The sequence below is a fragment of the Nematostella vectensis genome, chromosome 12, assembly GCF_932526225.1.
Source record: "Nematostella vectensis chromosome 12, jaNemVect1.1, whole genome shotgun sequence".
In the NCBI taxonomy this organism is placed as follows: Eukaryota; Metazoa; Cnidaria; class Anthozoa; order Actiniaria; family Edwardsiidae; genus Nematostella; species Nematostella vectensis.
Window position 1 is genome coordinate 11,638,394 of NC_064045.1, and position 13,554 is coordinate 11,651,947.

Consider the following 13,554-nt stretch of genomic DNA (forward strand, 5'->3'; position numbering starts at 1 on the left):
TTGAATCGTCACGTCATGTTTTTCCGTCATGTCACTTAGATAGGGATTCTTACCGAGTCACAAAGAATGATGCAACTAAGAACGACTTACTAAAAAGGATGATGACAGACGAAGGAGAAGGGCTGTCAAAAGAAATTAAGTTTAGAGATGCTCCCTAATACGATTTCTAAATACCTATAGTAAGTGGTTAAGCCATTCGACTGGTCAACATGTGAAAGGAAGCCTTTTATTACAATTAACAATGGATGAAATCAAAGAATGACTATACTATACATTACAATACATAGTCCGGAGAAAACACCCTTCGCACTACCCCTCCCCCCACTTTTCCCCCAAAGATTATAAGGAATAACCAGTAGAGGCGTGCCTCTGCCCCTCAATTTTCTCAACGTCTCGGGCGTGGCATCTTCAGTATTTCGAGGCCACCTACGGCCCTACCAGAGCAGACAAAGATCTCGTATTCTTCAAATTCCATGCAAGAATGCACGAATGAAACATAAAATACATGTACCTTATTATATCTCTCTAATTAAAGAAATATGATAATCAGTAGTGACTTGGTGATTTGTTGAAAATGCTGGCAGATATAAACTACCTTTGATCTATCTTTAACTCTTTAATAATTTTTAATGGCTGACAGACACTAGCACTTTACGGTCCTCTTCTAATATCGCCAGATGATAAGAGCTCAAATTGTGGAAAATGGAAACCTTCGACACTATCTTTTTTGTAGAAATATCAGATATTGGCTATATTTTTCAAACAGTATATGTAAGAATGTGGTTCTATAAATTAATCTTGACGGTTATTCACAACATGCTAGTAAACATTTATTAAAATCAAAGCTGACACCTTTCATACATTTTATAAGAGACGTCAACTTGTAGACAATCCTGCGGCAGTAGGCAAAATATTTATTTTTGTTTCGCCAAGTCTATTAATTTATTTAGATTTATTGTCATTGAGTCTACAATATTTTTTTTTTTCATTTTGAATGTCATTCTATTTTAATATTCCCTATTTGTTTCTTTTATGCAATATTCCATTTTCGTTTCTGTTATGTACAGAAAATAAACATATTTTCGACTATGTCTCTTTTCGTTACAAGTATTCGCACGACGTTTGCCAATGGGATTACGTGACTTATCTTGATTGAAAGGGCAACCAGAAGATAACCGGCCGTCAAACATATTTGGGCTGCTCACGTTTCCAAACGATAACAGTCCCCTGCAACACAAGTAGAGAATGGAATTAAATCATAGGTAGAAAAGGCCACCGGTTTAAGCGGGGAATATGTAACTAAAATAAAACAAACTAACAAAGCAAGCAAAAAAGCAAAAATTGAACAAACAAACAAGCAACAGGCGAACGAACGAATAATAGATTTTTGAAGGCAGTAAGATAGAAAGAGAGGGAAAGAATGAGATTGGAAAGGTCGACAGGTAGGAAAATAGAGAAAGTAATGATGAAGTAAAGAAACAAGCATAGATAGTAGCATTGGAGAAATCAAGCAAGCAAGAAAGAAAGCAGGTAAGAATAAAAGTAAGCGAGCAAGGAAGCAATTCAGAAAGCAAAAAAGCAATTTTTAAAGCTACCACGAAAGCAAGTTGGCAAGCAAGCTATGGGTTCATCAAGGAAGCAACAAGGAAAGCAAAGGAGAAAGAAAGCTACCAAGCAAAATATCAATGAAGAAAGCAAGCAGTTGTTTAAGTAATCAAGCAAACATGAAAGAAAGCAGGCAAGAAAAAAAAAAAAAACGACGGAAAATTGGTGGGTTCAGATTACCTCAGTATCACAAGAAGCCAACAAGCTCTCGTCATAATTCCAGCACACGTCGAGGACTGGTGCCGAGTGACCAAGAAGCTTATTAACGCAAGGCTTCTCTGAGCGCTCCACATCGAAAAAGTACACAGCCATGTCCTCACTTCCGGTCACTTAAAACAAGAAGACAATATATTACTTCCGGTCGCATGGAGCAAAGATCCACTTACGGTCTTTAAATGGAAAGATTAAAGAAAAGAGATCAGCCATTCTATGTTATTGTTTACAATTAAAAATACTACGGTGTATTTGCAAGAACACTACAAATCAACCATCAACGATTGGGAATTGAAGTCCGATACTTTATTAAAGACATTTATTTAAATGTTTCTTAGCTACTCGCTTGACAGATGGAAACGTATGCTTTGTGTGACCTGGTATCATACGGGAGTGTAAAATGGCGAATAACTCTAGTCCTACAATAGCAGCAGCAATAGCATGTGAATAATTTAGATAGAAGATAAATGCCCAACGCGAAGAAAAAAAATATTGTAAAAAAATTGATTTCGTAAACGCAGCACAATAACTTCAAACAAATCATGCACACGTTTTATTCGCTGTTGCTTAAGGAATGTCTATTAATCACTCCTTTGTTATTGTTTATCATTGAAAATACAAGGGTTTATTCGCAAGGAACCTTCAAAATAACAATCTGCGAATTAAGTCTGGTACGCTATTTACGATATTTGATTGAGAATATATTAACTTCTCGCTTGAATAAGCCGATGAAAATGCATGCCTTGAGTGACTGCATTCAGCGGGAGCATAAAATGGCGGCTGGATTGGCCTACTTTAATGAAGGACTAATGTCATTTAAAACAAAGCGTGTTTGACGTCACTTCCGGGCGACAAACTGTTGGCGTCAATACTCACCTACGCATGCTCCCTGCCTAAAACTCATCAGCGGACAGAAACAGCTCCTGATGTTATGCGTGCGATGGGCTATGGGAAACGACAGTTTAAGCTTCAATCCACCCATATCGTCGGTCACCCTGTGGCAAGATCGGAAGATAACATTAGTACACAGTCCCGTGCTTTACTAGGCGCCATTTTAGATGTATGATTTTTCAATGTCACTGTGTCGAATATAGCGCAGCTATAATGCATGCCTCGTTTGGTATGCACGTATATAGCTCAAAATTCCCCAACACTTTTTTAATAATTCACATTATTCTGTTATCCAGAGACACGTTGCTCAATATTTCCTCATAATTCAAATTGATGATGCTTGTTTATTTATAAAATTGCTCGCATTCACCATCAGCGATTGACCATTAGCGCTGCTCAACCAATCGATAAACTGCGTTTGTTCATAAAATTGCTAGCATTGCCCATTGCCGATTACCAATTGATAACGCGCGTTTTTGCATTTGCGTTAATTGTATTTTGATTGATGACGCACGTCCGTTGATCATTTGCGCACATTGCTCATTTTCAAGATAGGCAACTTGCAATCATAAGCACCCCTAGACCATCAAATCACCAACGAAAATGATAACAATAATGATTGTTTTCCCATAATTCTAAACAGTTCTAATTAGTGCTGTTTATAATTTGCGCGCATTGCCTATCGTTTCCTCACAATTCCAACTGATGACGCGCTGTTTATCATTTGCGCGTATCACTCATTGTTTTCTCACAATTGCAACTGACGAGGCGCGTTCGTTTATCATTTATGCGTATTGCTCATTGTTTTCTCACAGTTCCAATTGATGACACGCGTTCGTTTATCATTTGCGCGCATCACTCATTGTTTTCTCACAATTCCAATTGATGACGCGTGTTCGTTTATCATTTGCGCGCATCACTCATTGTTTCTCACAATTTATTTATGACACGCGTTCGTTTATCATTTGCGCGCATCACTCATTGTTTTCTCACAGTTCCAATTGATGACGCGTTTTCGTTTATCATTTGCGCGCATCTCTTATTGTTTTCTCACAGTTCCAATTGATGACACGCGTTCGTTTATCATTTGCGCGCATCACTCATTGTTTCCTCACAATTCCAATTGATGATGCGCGTTCGTTTATCATTTGTGTGCATCACTCATTATTTTCTCACAGTTCCAATTGATGACACGCGTTCGTTTATCATTTGCACGCATCACTCAATGTCTCCTCAAAATTCCAATTGATGACGCGTTTGTTTATAATTTGCGCGCATCGCTCATTGTTTTTTTTCATACTTCCAATTAATGACGCGCGTTCGTTTATCCTTTGAGCGCATTTCTAATTGTCTTAATTCTTAATCACGCGCGAATTCTCGCTATAAACGTGACTTGGCCGGAAAACTGAGAAATCTCGATTAAATCCCAGAATGCGCATGCGCAGTACCTGTAAAGCTGAAGGCAGTCCGCTGACACATTGACGAGCAGCATAGGGTCGCGGGCCTCACGACTGATCCAGCTACGGTAACCAAGTGACGTCACAGGGCAACCCTCCGACACAGCGATCCTATAAGGAGACGGAACTTTGGTAAGTTCAATCGAGGTGGGAAACGCAACAGAAATTAAATTGCCAGTGTGTGCCGCGCTTTATAATCACCGAAAAATATTAGAAAAAGCGAAAACACCAGGTTTATGTGGAAAAAATCCAATCAACTTTAAATTTTGCCAGTGTTTTTAAATGCGATCTTCGATCTCCAAGCATTCAAAATTATATTTTACACCCCTTATTCAATTCAATGCTGTGTTTCAATGGCCCTTAGGCCTAGTTTAGACACCGTTCTATTTATGTCCGGTCCCAAATACAAAAGCATGCAAATGAAGAAACTTGATTGTTCTATGTTCATTTGCATTTGGAACAGTATATGAAAAGAACGGCGTTTGTCCTAGGCCTTAGACATCACCGACGGCTGACCATCCTAGGGAACCCAGCGCTTGGCCGCGGTGCACTGGGTCACCGAGGATGATTATTAACACGTTCCTCAAAGCGGAATTGTCACCAGTTTACTTCCGGTGGGCCGACGGAAATCTCAACCGACAAGAGACAAAAGAATCTATTATAATCCGGGCTATTCCACAGGCTATCCGCTCTAAATTATCAGTCACATCTCCAAAGAAACTTCCTATAAACACACTGCTTTTACAGTTTTGAAATATTTTTCGCGTATTCCTTTAAAAATCTTCGGAGATTGTTACGTAATAGGCCGGAAGAAAATTGTTGACAATGCCGTATTTGTGTGCAGGCTAAAGCATATGAAGAAAACGTTGTCGTTTTGGGGGTCTGGTACCGAGGAATCTTAGTTTGTTTTTAGATACTTTCTCTATAGAGTAAAGATGGTCCAGTCACTGTTTTTCTCTTCTGATTACAAGTCATAAAGTTTACGAAGCCCCTGCGATACGACAACCTTAAAAATGACAAGAATCATGCAGCTTGTCCAAATAAGGAATATATTACTTTCCTTATATGGAAATGACCGCGTTTGGCAAAAACGACAATTTTTGGCTGAATTTTCTTGATATGGAACGCATTTCTGTGGGTTCTCAGCGGAAATAGTGAGCGAGCAAAAAGTATGACCACACAAATAATTGGGATGAAGGATGGTGGAGGCTTCTCTGCCCCTCTCCTCATTCTTCGCGTGGTCATACTCTTTGCTTGCTTTCTAATTCAGCTGAAATAGAAAGCGTTTTGTGGGGACAAAACGCTTGCTAGGGCAGGCTGCGCAGACCAACCAACGTTCCTAGAGGGTAAACGTGTTCACCTTTTTGACTTGTGAAGTCTTCCAGTGGCGATGTCGAAACAAAATGAATAGATTGATCCCTATAAATATAAGCATGATTGTTATTAAAAACCTTGATCAAACAATGAGTTCCATGAGATGACCCCATGACATCACTCGTCTAACCTCTACAAATGACATCTAAATAATAGCACTTGCCTTTTCATCTCCAACCCACAGCACCATCCCTGAAGAGTCAAACTCCATACTGCAGACCCCTGAGGCTACTTTACCGGTACCACCCTAGCCAAAAATATGTGGAATTAATTATTCAACCAATAGTCTCCACCAGGGGGCATGCCCCTGCAGTCCTACAAAACACTTTGATATTATAAATAGTTTAGACAATACAAATTTTCTAATTCCCCAGTTTACCATAGTTTGATCAGGCTTCTCTACCCTGGAAACAAGAGGCGAGATTTTTCGAGCGAAGCGAGAATTGCGACGAATGAAGTGAGGAGCTGACGCCGCCAGCCCATTTGAACCCCCGCCCCCTAGCATACTAAGAAAAGCGGATATTCAGCCTCTGGAAGCCCCAGGGTAAGGCTTTTCGGAACAAAAAAAAAAATCATCTTGTTTCCATTGTTGAATACTCTGCCCCCACCCCTGACATCATCCAATGCACAAAACCTACCTCAACTTCTTCTCTAGCTAGACACTGCAATATAACCTCACACCCACATTTCTCCCCCCCCCCCCCCCCCCCCCGCTCCCACACACAAATACATCATCCCTTTTGCAGAGCTTCATGGCATGCATGGTACAAAACGAACCTTCATCCCTTCAGGATGATATCTGATAAACACCCGTCCCTCCCTCCTTTGAAATGGATTCATCTGTCCAAAAATAATACCAAAACCTACCTTCACCCCTTTCCCAGTAGATGTGTTGAACACACTGATATGGCCTTTTTGGTTCCCTGTCTGATGGACAACAAAATATAACTGGTCAGAAAGGCAAATCTAGGTTTCTACAGGATACAAAAAAAAGAAAACAATGGGGATTTTTTTTGTACAGCTGCATCTGCATATAAAATGCCAAAAACGAAAAAGCGAAGCCAGCACCAATGAAAGTACCAGGTTTTTGTCTTTAAACATAGAAGTTTAAGCAAATATAAACAGCAACATTTTCATCGGGATATTCGTTGAAAATTAAACTGTTTATTTGCAAGTAAAATTCAAAGTAACTATCCACGATTGTAGTCTGATACTTTATCAAAAATACTTGATTCAGAAGTTACCAGTTACTTGCTTGAATAAGCCAAATGGAAATGGATTCTTTGTTTGACTCTGCATTGAGCGGGAGCATAACATTACAGTGTGATTGGTCTTCTTTAAAAACGGTTTTAAACTCAAATACCCTGGGTTTTTTCTCATTTCATACCATAAACATATTATTGTTGCTTGGCTGGAAGCGGCATGCCACCATTCCGCAGGAGTGGTTATCGTTGACTGTACTGAGGCAGGCGCCAGATGTTGGGTTCCACACACAAGCAGAGCCATCCAGTGAGGCGGAGAGGATGAAGTCATTGGTAACTGACCAATCAAAGTCTGGCAGACAAGTAATATATAGGTCAGACGTTTTTTGCTAGGGGTGGGCACAGAGTTATTTGCAGCCCCCTCAACTGCTAATGAAAGCAGCCCATTTCTTTTTAAGAATCACCAAATCTAAGACCTTTTGCACAGGATATACATCCATTGACTGGAAAAAGTTGGAAAATCCTGTGGCTGTTGTTTTCATCTTCTTGTTTAGGTATCTCACTTGGCAGTGGCGGATACACATTTAATTAAACTGCTTATTATTTACAATAATCTATAAACAAGGGCAAGGAAAACAAAACCTTTTATGTTTAGTCTTTAATATCTACAGTAATAATTAATGAGTCACATGATTATTTCAAAGTTAAGTTATTAGGAAAAAGCTGAATAACTATCTATAATTTAAAGTATTATATATGAAGAAATTAGTAACTTCCACATAATGGTTCCGTTTATTTCTTTTTTCTCATTGCCACTTATTCGAAGATGGCACTTATTTCATACTTTGCGCCTTGGGGGAGGCACTAAATCAAACACAAGCATAACAGTAAATAAATGTTGTCTACCCGAAACAGTGGCTGTGTGTCCCCGGAGTGTACAAATGACTGATGGTGGAGACGGCATCAAGCGACACACTGAGAGGGTACAGTCGGAAGAGCTGCAGGCCAGTCGATACTTGTCGTCATTTGCAAACTTGATAGCCGTCACTGGATTACAAATGGTGAAAAAGGAGCTCTTAAAATGAGAACTACGAAAAACAGAGGGTATAAAATCTAAGCGTCATTACAAAAAAAAAGTGACCACCTGCACTGAGATGCTGATCAAAAATGTGGTACATCCCAGCAAATGCGTAATTTTCTCCCAAAGTTGTGTTCCCAGCCATTTTCCTGCAAATAATAAAAATATGATGTATCAATGCAGGCCCATAGCCTTGGGGATTCAGGGGGTGGATTTTTTATTTTTGTCAATTTTTTACCCCAAAAGGGGGGTGGATATACTTCCAATCCACCCCCCTTTTTGAGTAAACAAATTGACAAAAATAAAAAATATGTCTGAGGGACGGGAGTTACTGTCCATGTGCCTTCGCCTGTTTGACTTTGCTGACGCGACAAATACAATTCAACATGAAGTATTGTTGGATCTATGTGACCTACCAAGAACCACTAGATCAGTTATAAGCCGTCTATCTGGCCATTACCCACCCCCTAATTTGAAATCCTGGATCCACCCCTGGGATTCAGGTGTTTTGAAAGAGCCATCCAACTAAACTTGAAGGTATCAAATAAAAAGACAGAAAAAAAAATGAGAACAAACCTATGAATGAGTGATACAGAAGAAATAATTAGTCTGTCCCTCCCAGTCACCTCAAAACCCTGGCAAATATAAAAATGCCTCTACATTTAGTACATGGACATTTCAAGTTGTCATTATGGTTTCCAACATAAGGCTGGTCTGCTTAGCAGTTGCGCAGTTGCGTGTTATGCAAAGGTGTGTGTAACACCAAGGGTGGTTGATAAGCACACAAATTTGAAGCCTTGAAAATTGCAAACTACTTAATTTCTGAGGAGAAAAAAATATTTTAATGTTTTTACCAGAACAAGTCAAACTAAACAAAAATGTCACCTCAGTTTTTGTTTTCTAATCTCAAAATAACCATCTAAAAACGTTTTATTCTTCATTAACCAAAAATGCATTATTTCCCGAATAAGCCAATGGAAACACATCTCCCACTTGGTATCTTGCCATGATGGCAAAATGGCGGTGAAAGAGACTCTGCCACCCACCTGCTTGCCTCAGCCTTTTTTGTAGGTACCACCCCTCTAGGGGGTGACTCTACTTTGTCAGGGGGAGGGAGAAACTTGAAGGAGCCACTACTGTGGTAACGACGGTGACTCGGCCTGTTAGGGGAGTGGCCATGGCTTGTATCGGTGGGGTCAATGTGCAGCGAGTCAAAACTTGTCTGGAAACCGAAAAGAGACTGATTACTTCTCTGTTTTAAACTATGTATAATACTTTTCCTGCTCCAAATTAACCAAAAATACTGGCAGCAATTTTATTTATGAAAAGGGGAAACATCAGTTACCATAAGCCTGAAACATTGCTGTTTATGATAAAAAAACTAAAAAACCTAAAAAACTTTTGATATTGGGCTTGGTCAAAGAAAATCAAATATACTAAGTATATGCTTTTTTACTACCAGGAGGTCATACCATTACAGGTTTTATACATTGGTCGGTGCAACCATTCACATTCAATTATGGATCTTCCTGAATTTGAAACTTCTTACCTCAAATGAGCTTACTCTACTGTATGTGCTAGGACTCCTGCTTCTGGCAAACATGATGGCGATTAGAAAAACAATAAACAAAACAAAAACAAATAAAAAAGTATATAGATAAACAGCCGTCATTGATGCAAATAATCAATCCAGCTAATTCTTGAAGTGGCTTTATGAATGTAGCTTTTTACACAATTCACACATGTATATTAGGGATAGGAATATGGTAACAAGAACAGCTACAGGTAGAAAACTATGGATTCAATTGATTCGGGAATTCAAAAGAAGCATGTGAAAATGTGTAGTATGATAGATTTCCAACCACGAAATTCAGAGTTCGAGCAAGGACAGGAGTAATGGGAATATAAACTTATCTTTCTATGTTCACTAATTGTAGAAATAAAGTTCTGGATTACTTTGTCTCTGTTTTTGAAAATAAACAGTAAAGTCTAGGTATTATTTTTGAAGCTAATTTGGAATTTATTGTGATTTCCTTGGTGATGCCATCCTAGCTGCCTCCACTGAAGCATTTTTAAGTCCCAATTAAGCAATTTATAGACTTAAACCATAACTAACACTGCTTCAAATTTTACCTTGAAAGCTGTGACGATTCAGATGGACTGTAGCGCTTTGATAACAGTTGCTTGCGAATGTACAAATACTGCCTTCGACAAGTAGGGTCAACTTTCTGAAACAGAAAAAAATATTTTATCATTATTGTATGTCCTTCCCTCTTTCTCTTTCAAGGTATTCTTCATAATACAACCTGTATTAAAGCTGCATTGTCACCAGTTTACCTCTGGTCGATTACAAAACAATCTCCCATGATTTTTAATGGAAAACGCAAAAAAATATTTCAAAATGTTGAAAGCAGTGTGTCTATTTGAAGTTCTTAAGGTTGTGATTGATAATTTAGAGCAGATAGCCTGTTAAATTTATCAGATTCTATAGATTCTTTTGCCTTTTAATGGTTTACTTTTCTGTAGGACCTCAGGAAGTAAACTGGTGGCAATTACCCAGAAATGAAAGATTTATGTATGTAGGACACTTTGAAGCTTGCAAACAGAACTAAGCACTTAAAGCTGTAATGCTATGTCATATATCAAACAGTAAACAGAAGGATCAAATTACTAAATCCATGTGGGGTTGTCAAGCTGTGTAATTAAAGATTTTGAGATCTCAAAATTCCCCAAATGCGGCTTTAAAAACCACACAACCGTGACAGCACTTTTGAAATTTGAATTTAGGAAAAAAGTACACAAAAAAGGGACTTTACTTAATACACCAAGCTCTCTCTGTAGGGCTCTAGCAGGGTTTGAAATATTGGGGGGATAGGTGGGGCACAGTACAGAGAATAACTAGAAAAGACCAATCATGTCACCATTTTAATACTTCCCCTCAATGCTGAGTTACATAAAGTACCCATTTTCATTGCTAATTCAAGCAAGTACCAATATATTTTAAATCAAATATCGCCAATATATTAATTCGTAGATTTTTATTAGAAGTTTCCTAGCGAATAAACTGTTGCCTTTTCAATTTTCAATAAAAAAGGGTGGTTGATTCACATTTTTAAAGAAAATATTTGCACAGCCACGCCCCTACTGGTTGTTTCTTTGTTACTTTCTAAAACATTTGGGGGGAAGGAATGTGCCCCCAGTGCCCCACCCCCTTTCCATCCACTGCCCTGCTAAGGACCGATTGATTGACAGATTGCAAATTTTGCAACAACTCCTGATCTTTGCCAAAAAAATATTCCATTAGGTATTTTAATGAATCATAGGTGGTATTAAATATTCAATAATTATAAATGTGTACTTCTTTTTTGGCATTTTCTCTTAGTAGCTGACTCCTTCTTCTGATATAGAGAGTTCCTGGAAACAAGTTAAAAGAAAAATAAAATAATAAAGTATTGAACGTCTAATGGGAAGTTAAGAGTTTATGTATGAAAAAAAGATGAATGGTCTAAAAAGCTGCCTGAAGATTTTAGATTTATGTACACAGGCCCATACCCAGGATTTTTCTTGGGGGAGTGCAAAATCTGAAAAAATGGACCAAATTTTTCAGGGGGGGGGGAGGATGGGGGGAGTGAGTTCTCTGATAAAAATCTGACCACCCCTAAAAAAATAAAAAAGAATAAAGTTTTTCTTATGCCTTTGCAGTATCTCCACAGGAAATTTATTGTCGGATTTGGCTACAAAAAAGTCTGACTTATAGATTAATGCGCCAAACCAGAGTGATCTAGCTTATGCTTTATAGTTTTGTCTACAAATAGCACGTCTATTGAGAACCGAAAGTGGACTTTTGGTCGTTGTGTGGGGTGCGTTCGCACCCCCTGCACCCCCCTGGGTATGGGCCTGCACCCCCCTGGGTACGGGCCTGGTAGAGTATTGTAGAGGACCCGAAATGATCCCAGGACCCGAAACGATCCCAGGACCTGAAATGATCCCCAAAAGTACCCAAACTGATCCTCAGACCCGAAACGATACCGAGGAGTCCCCAAAATCAACCCCAAGGTATTGCGGTAATGGACAAAGGGAAAGCAGAAGAAATACTTGCAATTCTTGAAGCAAGGGTTAACAGCGACTCGATTTCTAAACAACGTGACTTAAAAATATTAAATTCCAACACAATACTTCTATTTATTACATTGCCCGGCGTTAAACCCATAAACAGAGTCCAAAACAAATACACAACTTTAAATTGCTACTGAAAGGAATATAGCATAAACATAGCACAGCTTTGCTCAGATCAACCAAACTTTTAACCTTCCATCACACTCTTAACATTTTGCGGTTCCGACACATGACTCCGACACTATAAATCTCATTTCTGGTAAACATCACCCCTAAAAATTAATAATCATCTGACAACCAAACATGTATTTCACCACGAAATCCTTGTTCACACGAGCAAATATTTACCGACACATTTTAGGCAGCCGGTTTGGCCGAGAAGATGGAATGACAAAAGCACACTGAGTAATACACTCGAACAACCCTTCTACTACCGATGCAAAATATTAAGAGGATGTGAAAGCAATATTATGTGAGTTTTGAATTTTCTCATGTAGTCCTGTGTACACCCCGGCATGATCTCATGATATGATAGGTCTTTCATTCACCGAAAACAAACATGCCAAAAAATAACTTTAAAACATTTCACTTCCTATGTAAAGCAGCATGTCCCATCTGTAAAGACTTTCTTTTATGGCTTGTTATGTAAAAATGATTTATAAACGCTGGGCTCCTCAAATTAATATCACAGGAATTGTTAGTTGACCCCAATTTCTGACAGCTGACTCAACCACTGTATTTCCCCCGCAGTCGTATATAAAAATCTTAATACTATAGTTTTAGTTAATGTAAATTTCCTTTTAATAACACAAACAAAGCTAAATGTTTCATATGTTTTCAAAACTGAAAGCCAATCCTTACACATTCCTTTAGTTGTCCATTACTGTAATTCCTTGGGGTTTATTTCGGGACTCTTGGGGATCGTTTCGGGTCCCGGGATCAGTTGGGGTACTTTTGGGGATCGTTTCGGGTCCTGGGATCGTTTCGGGTCCTGGGATCATTTCGGGTCCTGTACCATTCGTTTCCAAGAAATTATCGCCAAAATTCCAAGGGGATAGAGTAAAAACTCACAAAGTTCTTAACTTACTAAATTGAGGGTTGTTCGGAGCACGATAAGCATTGTATCTCGCATCCAAAGCCAGTATTTGCTGTGAAATATTCATTGTTATGTTGTTATGCTTTTAGACCTTTCCTTTTCGCCGCCATCTTGAAAAGCGAAGACGCACACGGCACAGGAAGACCAAGTATCTCTATTTGTGAAACGACAGGAAGCCCAACAACACCGTGATCTTTCCTTGCTTGCTTTCGCAAAAAAAAATTGTTGCAGGTCGCACGCGCATTTTTTTGCGTGTGACACTCCCTTTGAAACTTGTTTTGCATTTCTCAAAGTCGCACGAAAAGTAGAACGGTCCTCTACTTTTTGCAATATATTGTTTCAAGCCGCAGGAAAAAACTTCACAAGATAAGAGAGGGACACTTTGGTATTACCATTACCCGCGCGCCATGTCGATTCCGAATCTGGCTATTTTTAGTAACCACCACCCCACCACTGCGCGTGAGGATTTGCTCCTTTTATTTTGTCCTACTCCCCCGCGGGTTGCGTGTTGTCGTTTTGACA

The 13,554-nt window shown here is 39.0% G+C and overlaps 1 protein-coding gene across 6 annotated transcripts; it reads right to left on the reverse strand.

Moving 5' to 3' along the window:
* Positions 1-212: 212 nt before the first annotated feature.
* LOC5520557 (WD repeat-containing protein 13) lies at positions 213-13,187 on the reverse strand. Of its 6 annotated transcripts, none has more exons than XM_032365662.2 (15): positions 13,024-13,187; positions 11,179-11,234; positions 9,954-10,048; positions 9,370-9,406; positions 8,867-9,042; positions 7,887-7,969; positions 7,649-7,789; positions 6,928-7,094; positions 6,408-6,467; positions 5,704-5,787; positions 5,527-5,585; positions 4,158-4,277; positions 2,695-2,813; positions 1,786-1,934; positions 213-1,227 (listed from the first exon to the last, which is right to left on the reverse strand). In XM_032365662.2, exons 1-15 carry the CDS (start codon positions 13,097-13,099, stop codon positions 1,183-1,185), a joined length of 1,467 nt encoding a protein of 488 aa, XP_032221553.2. In that variant the 5' UTR covers positions 13,100-13,187; the 3' UTR covers positions 213-1,182. The 6 variants fall into 6 exon arrangements, with proteins under 6 accessions (XP_032221553.2, XP_032221552.2, XP_032221551.2 ...); XM_032365661.2 differs by having other exon boundaries at positions 9,370-9,409; XM_032365660.2 differs by having other exon boundaries at positions 9,370-9,412.
* Between the last annotated feature and the right edge of the window lie 367 nt (positions 13,188-13,554).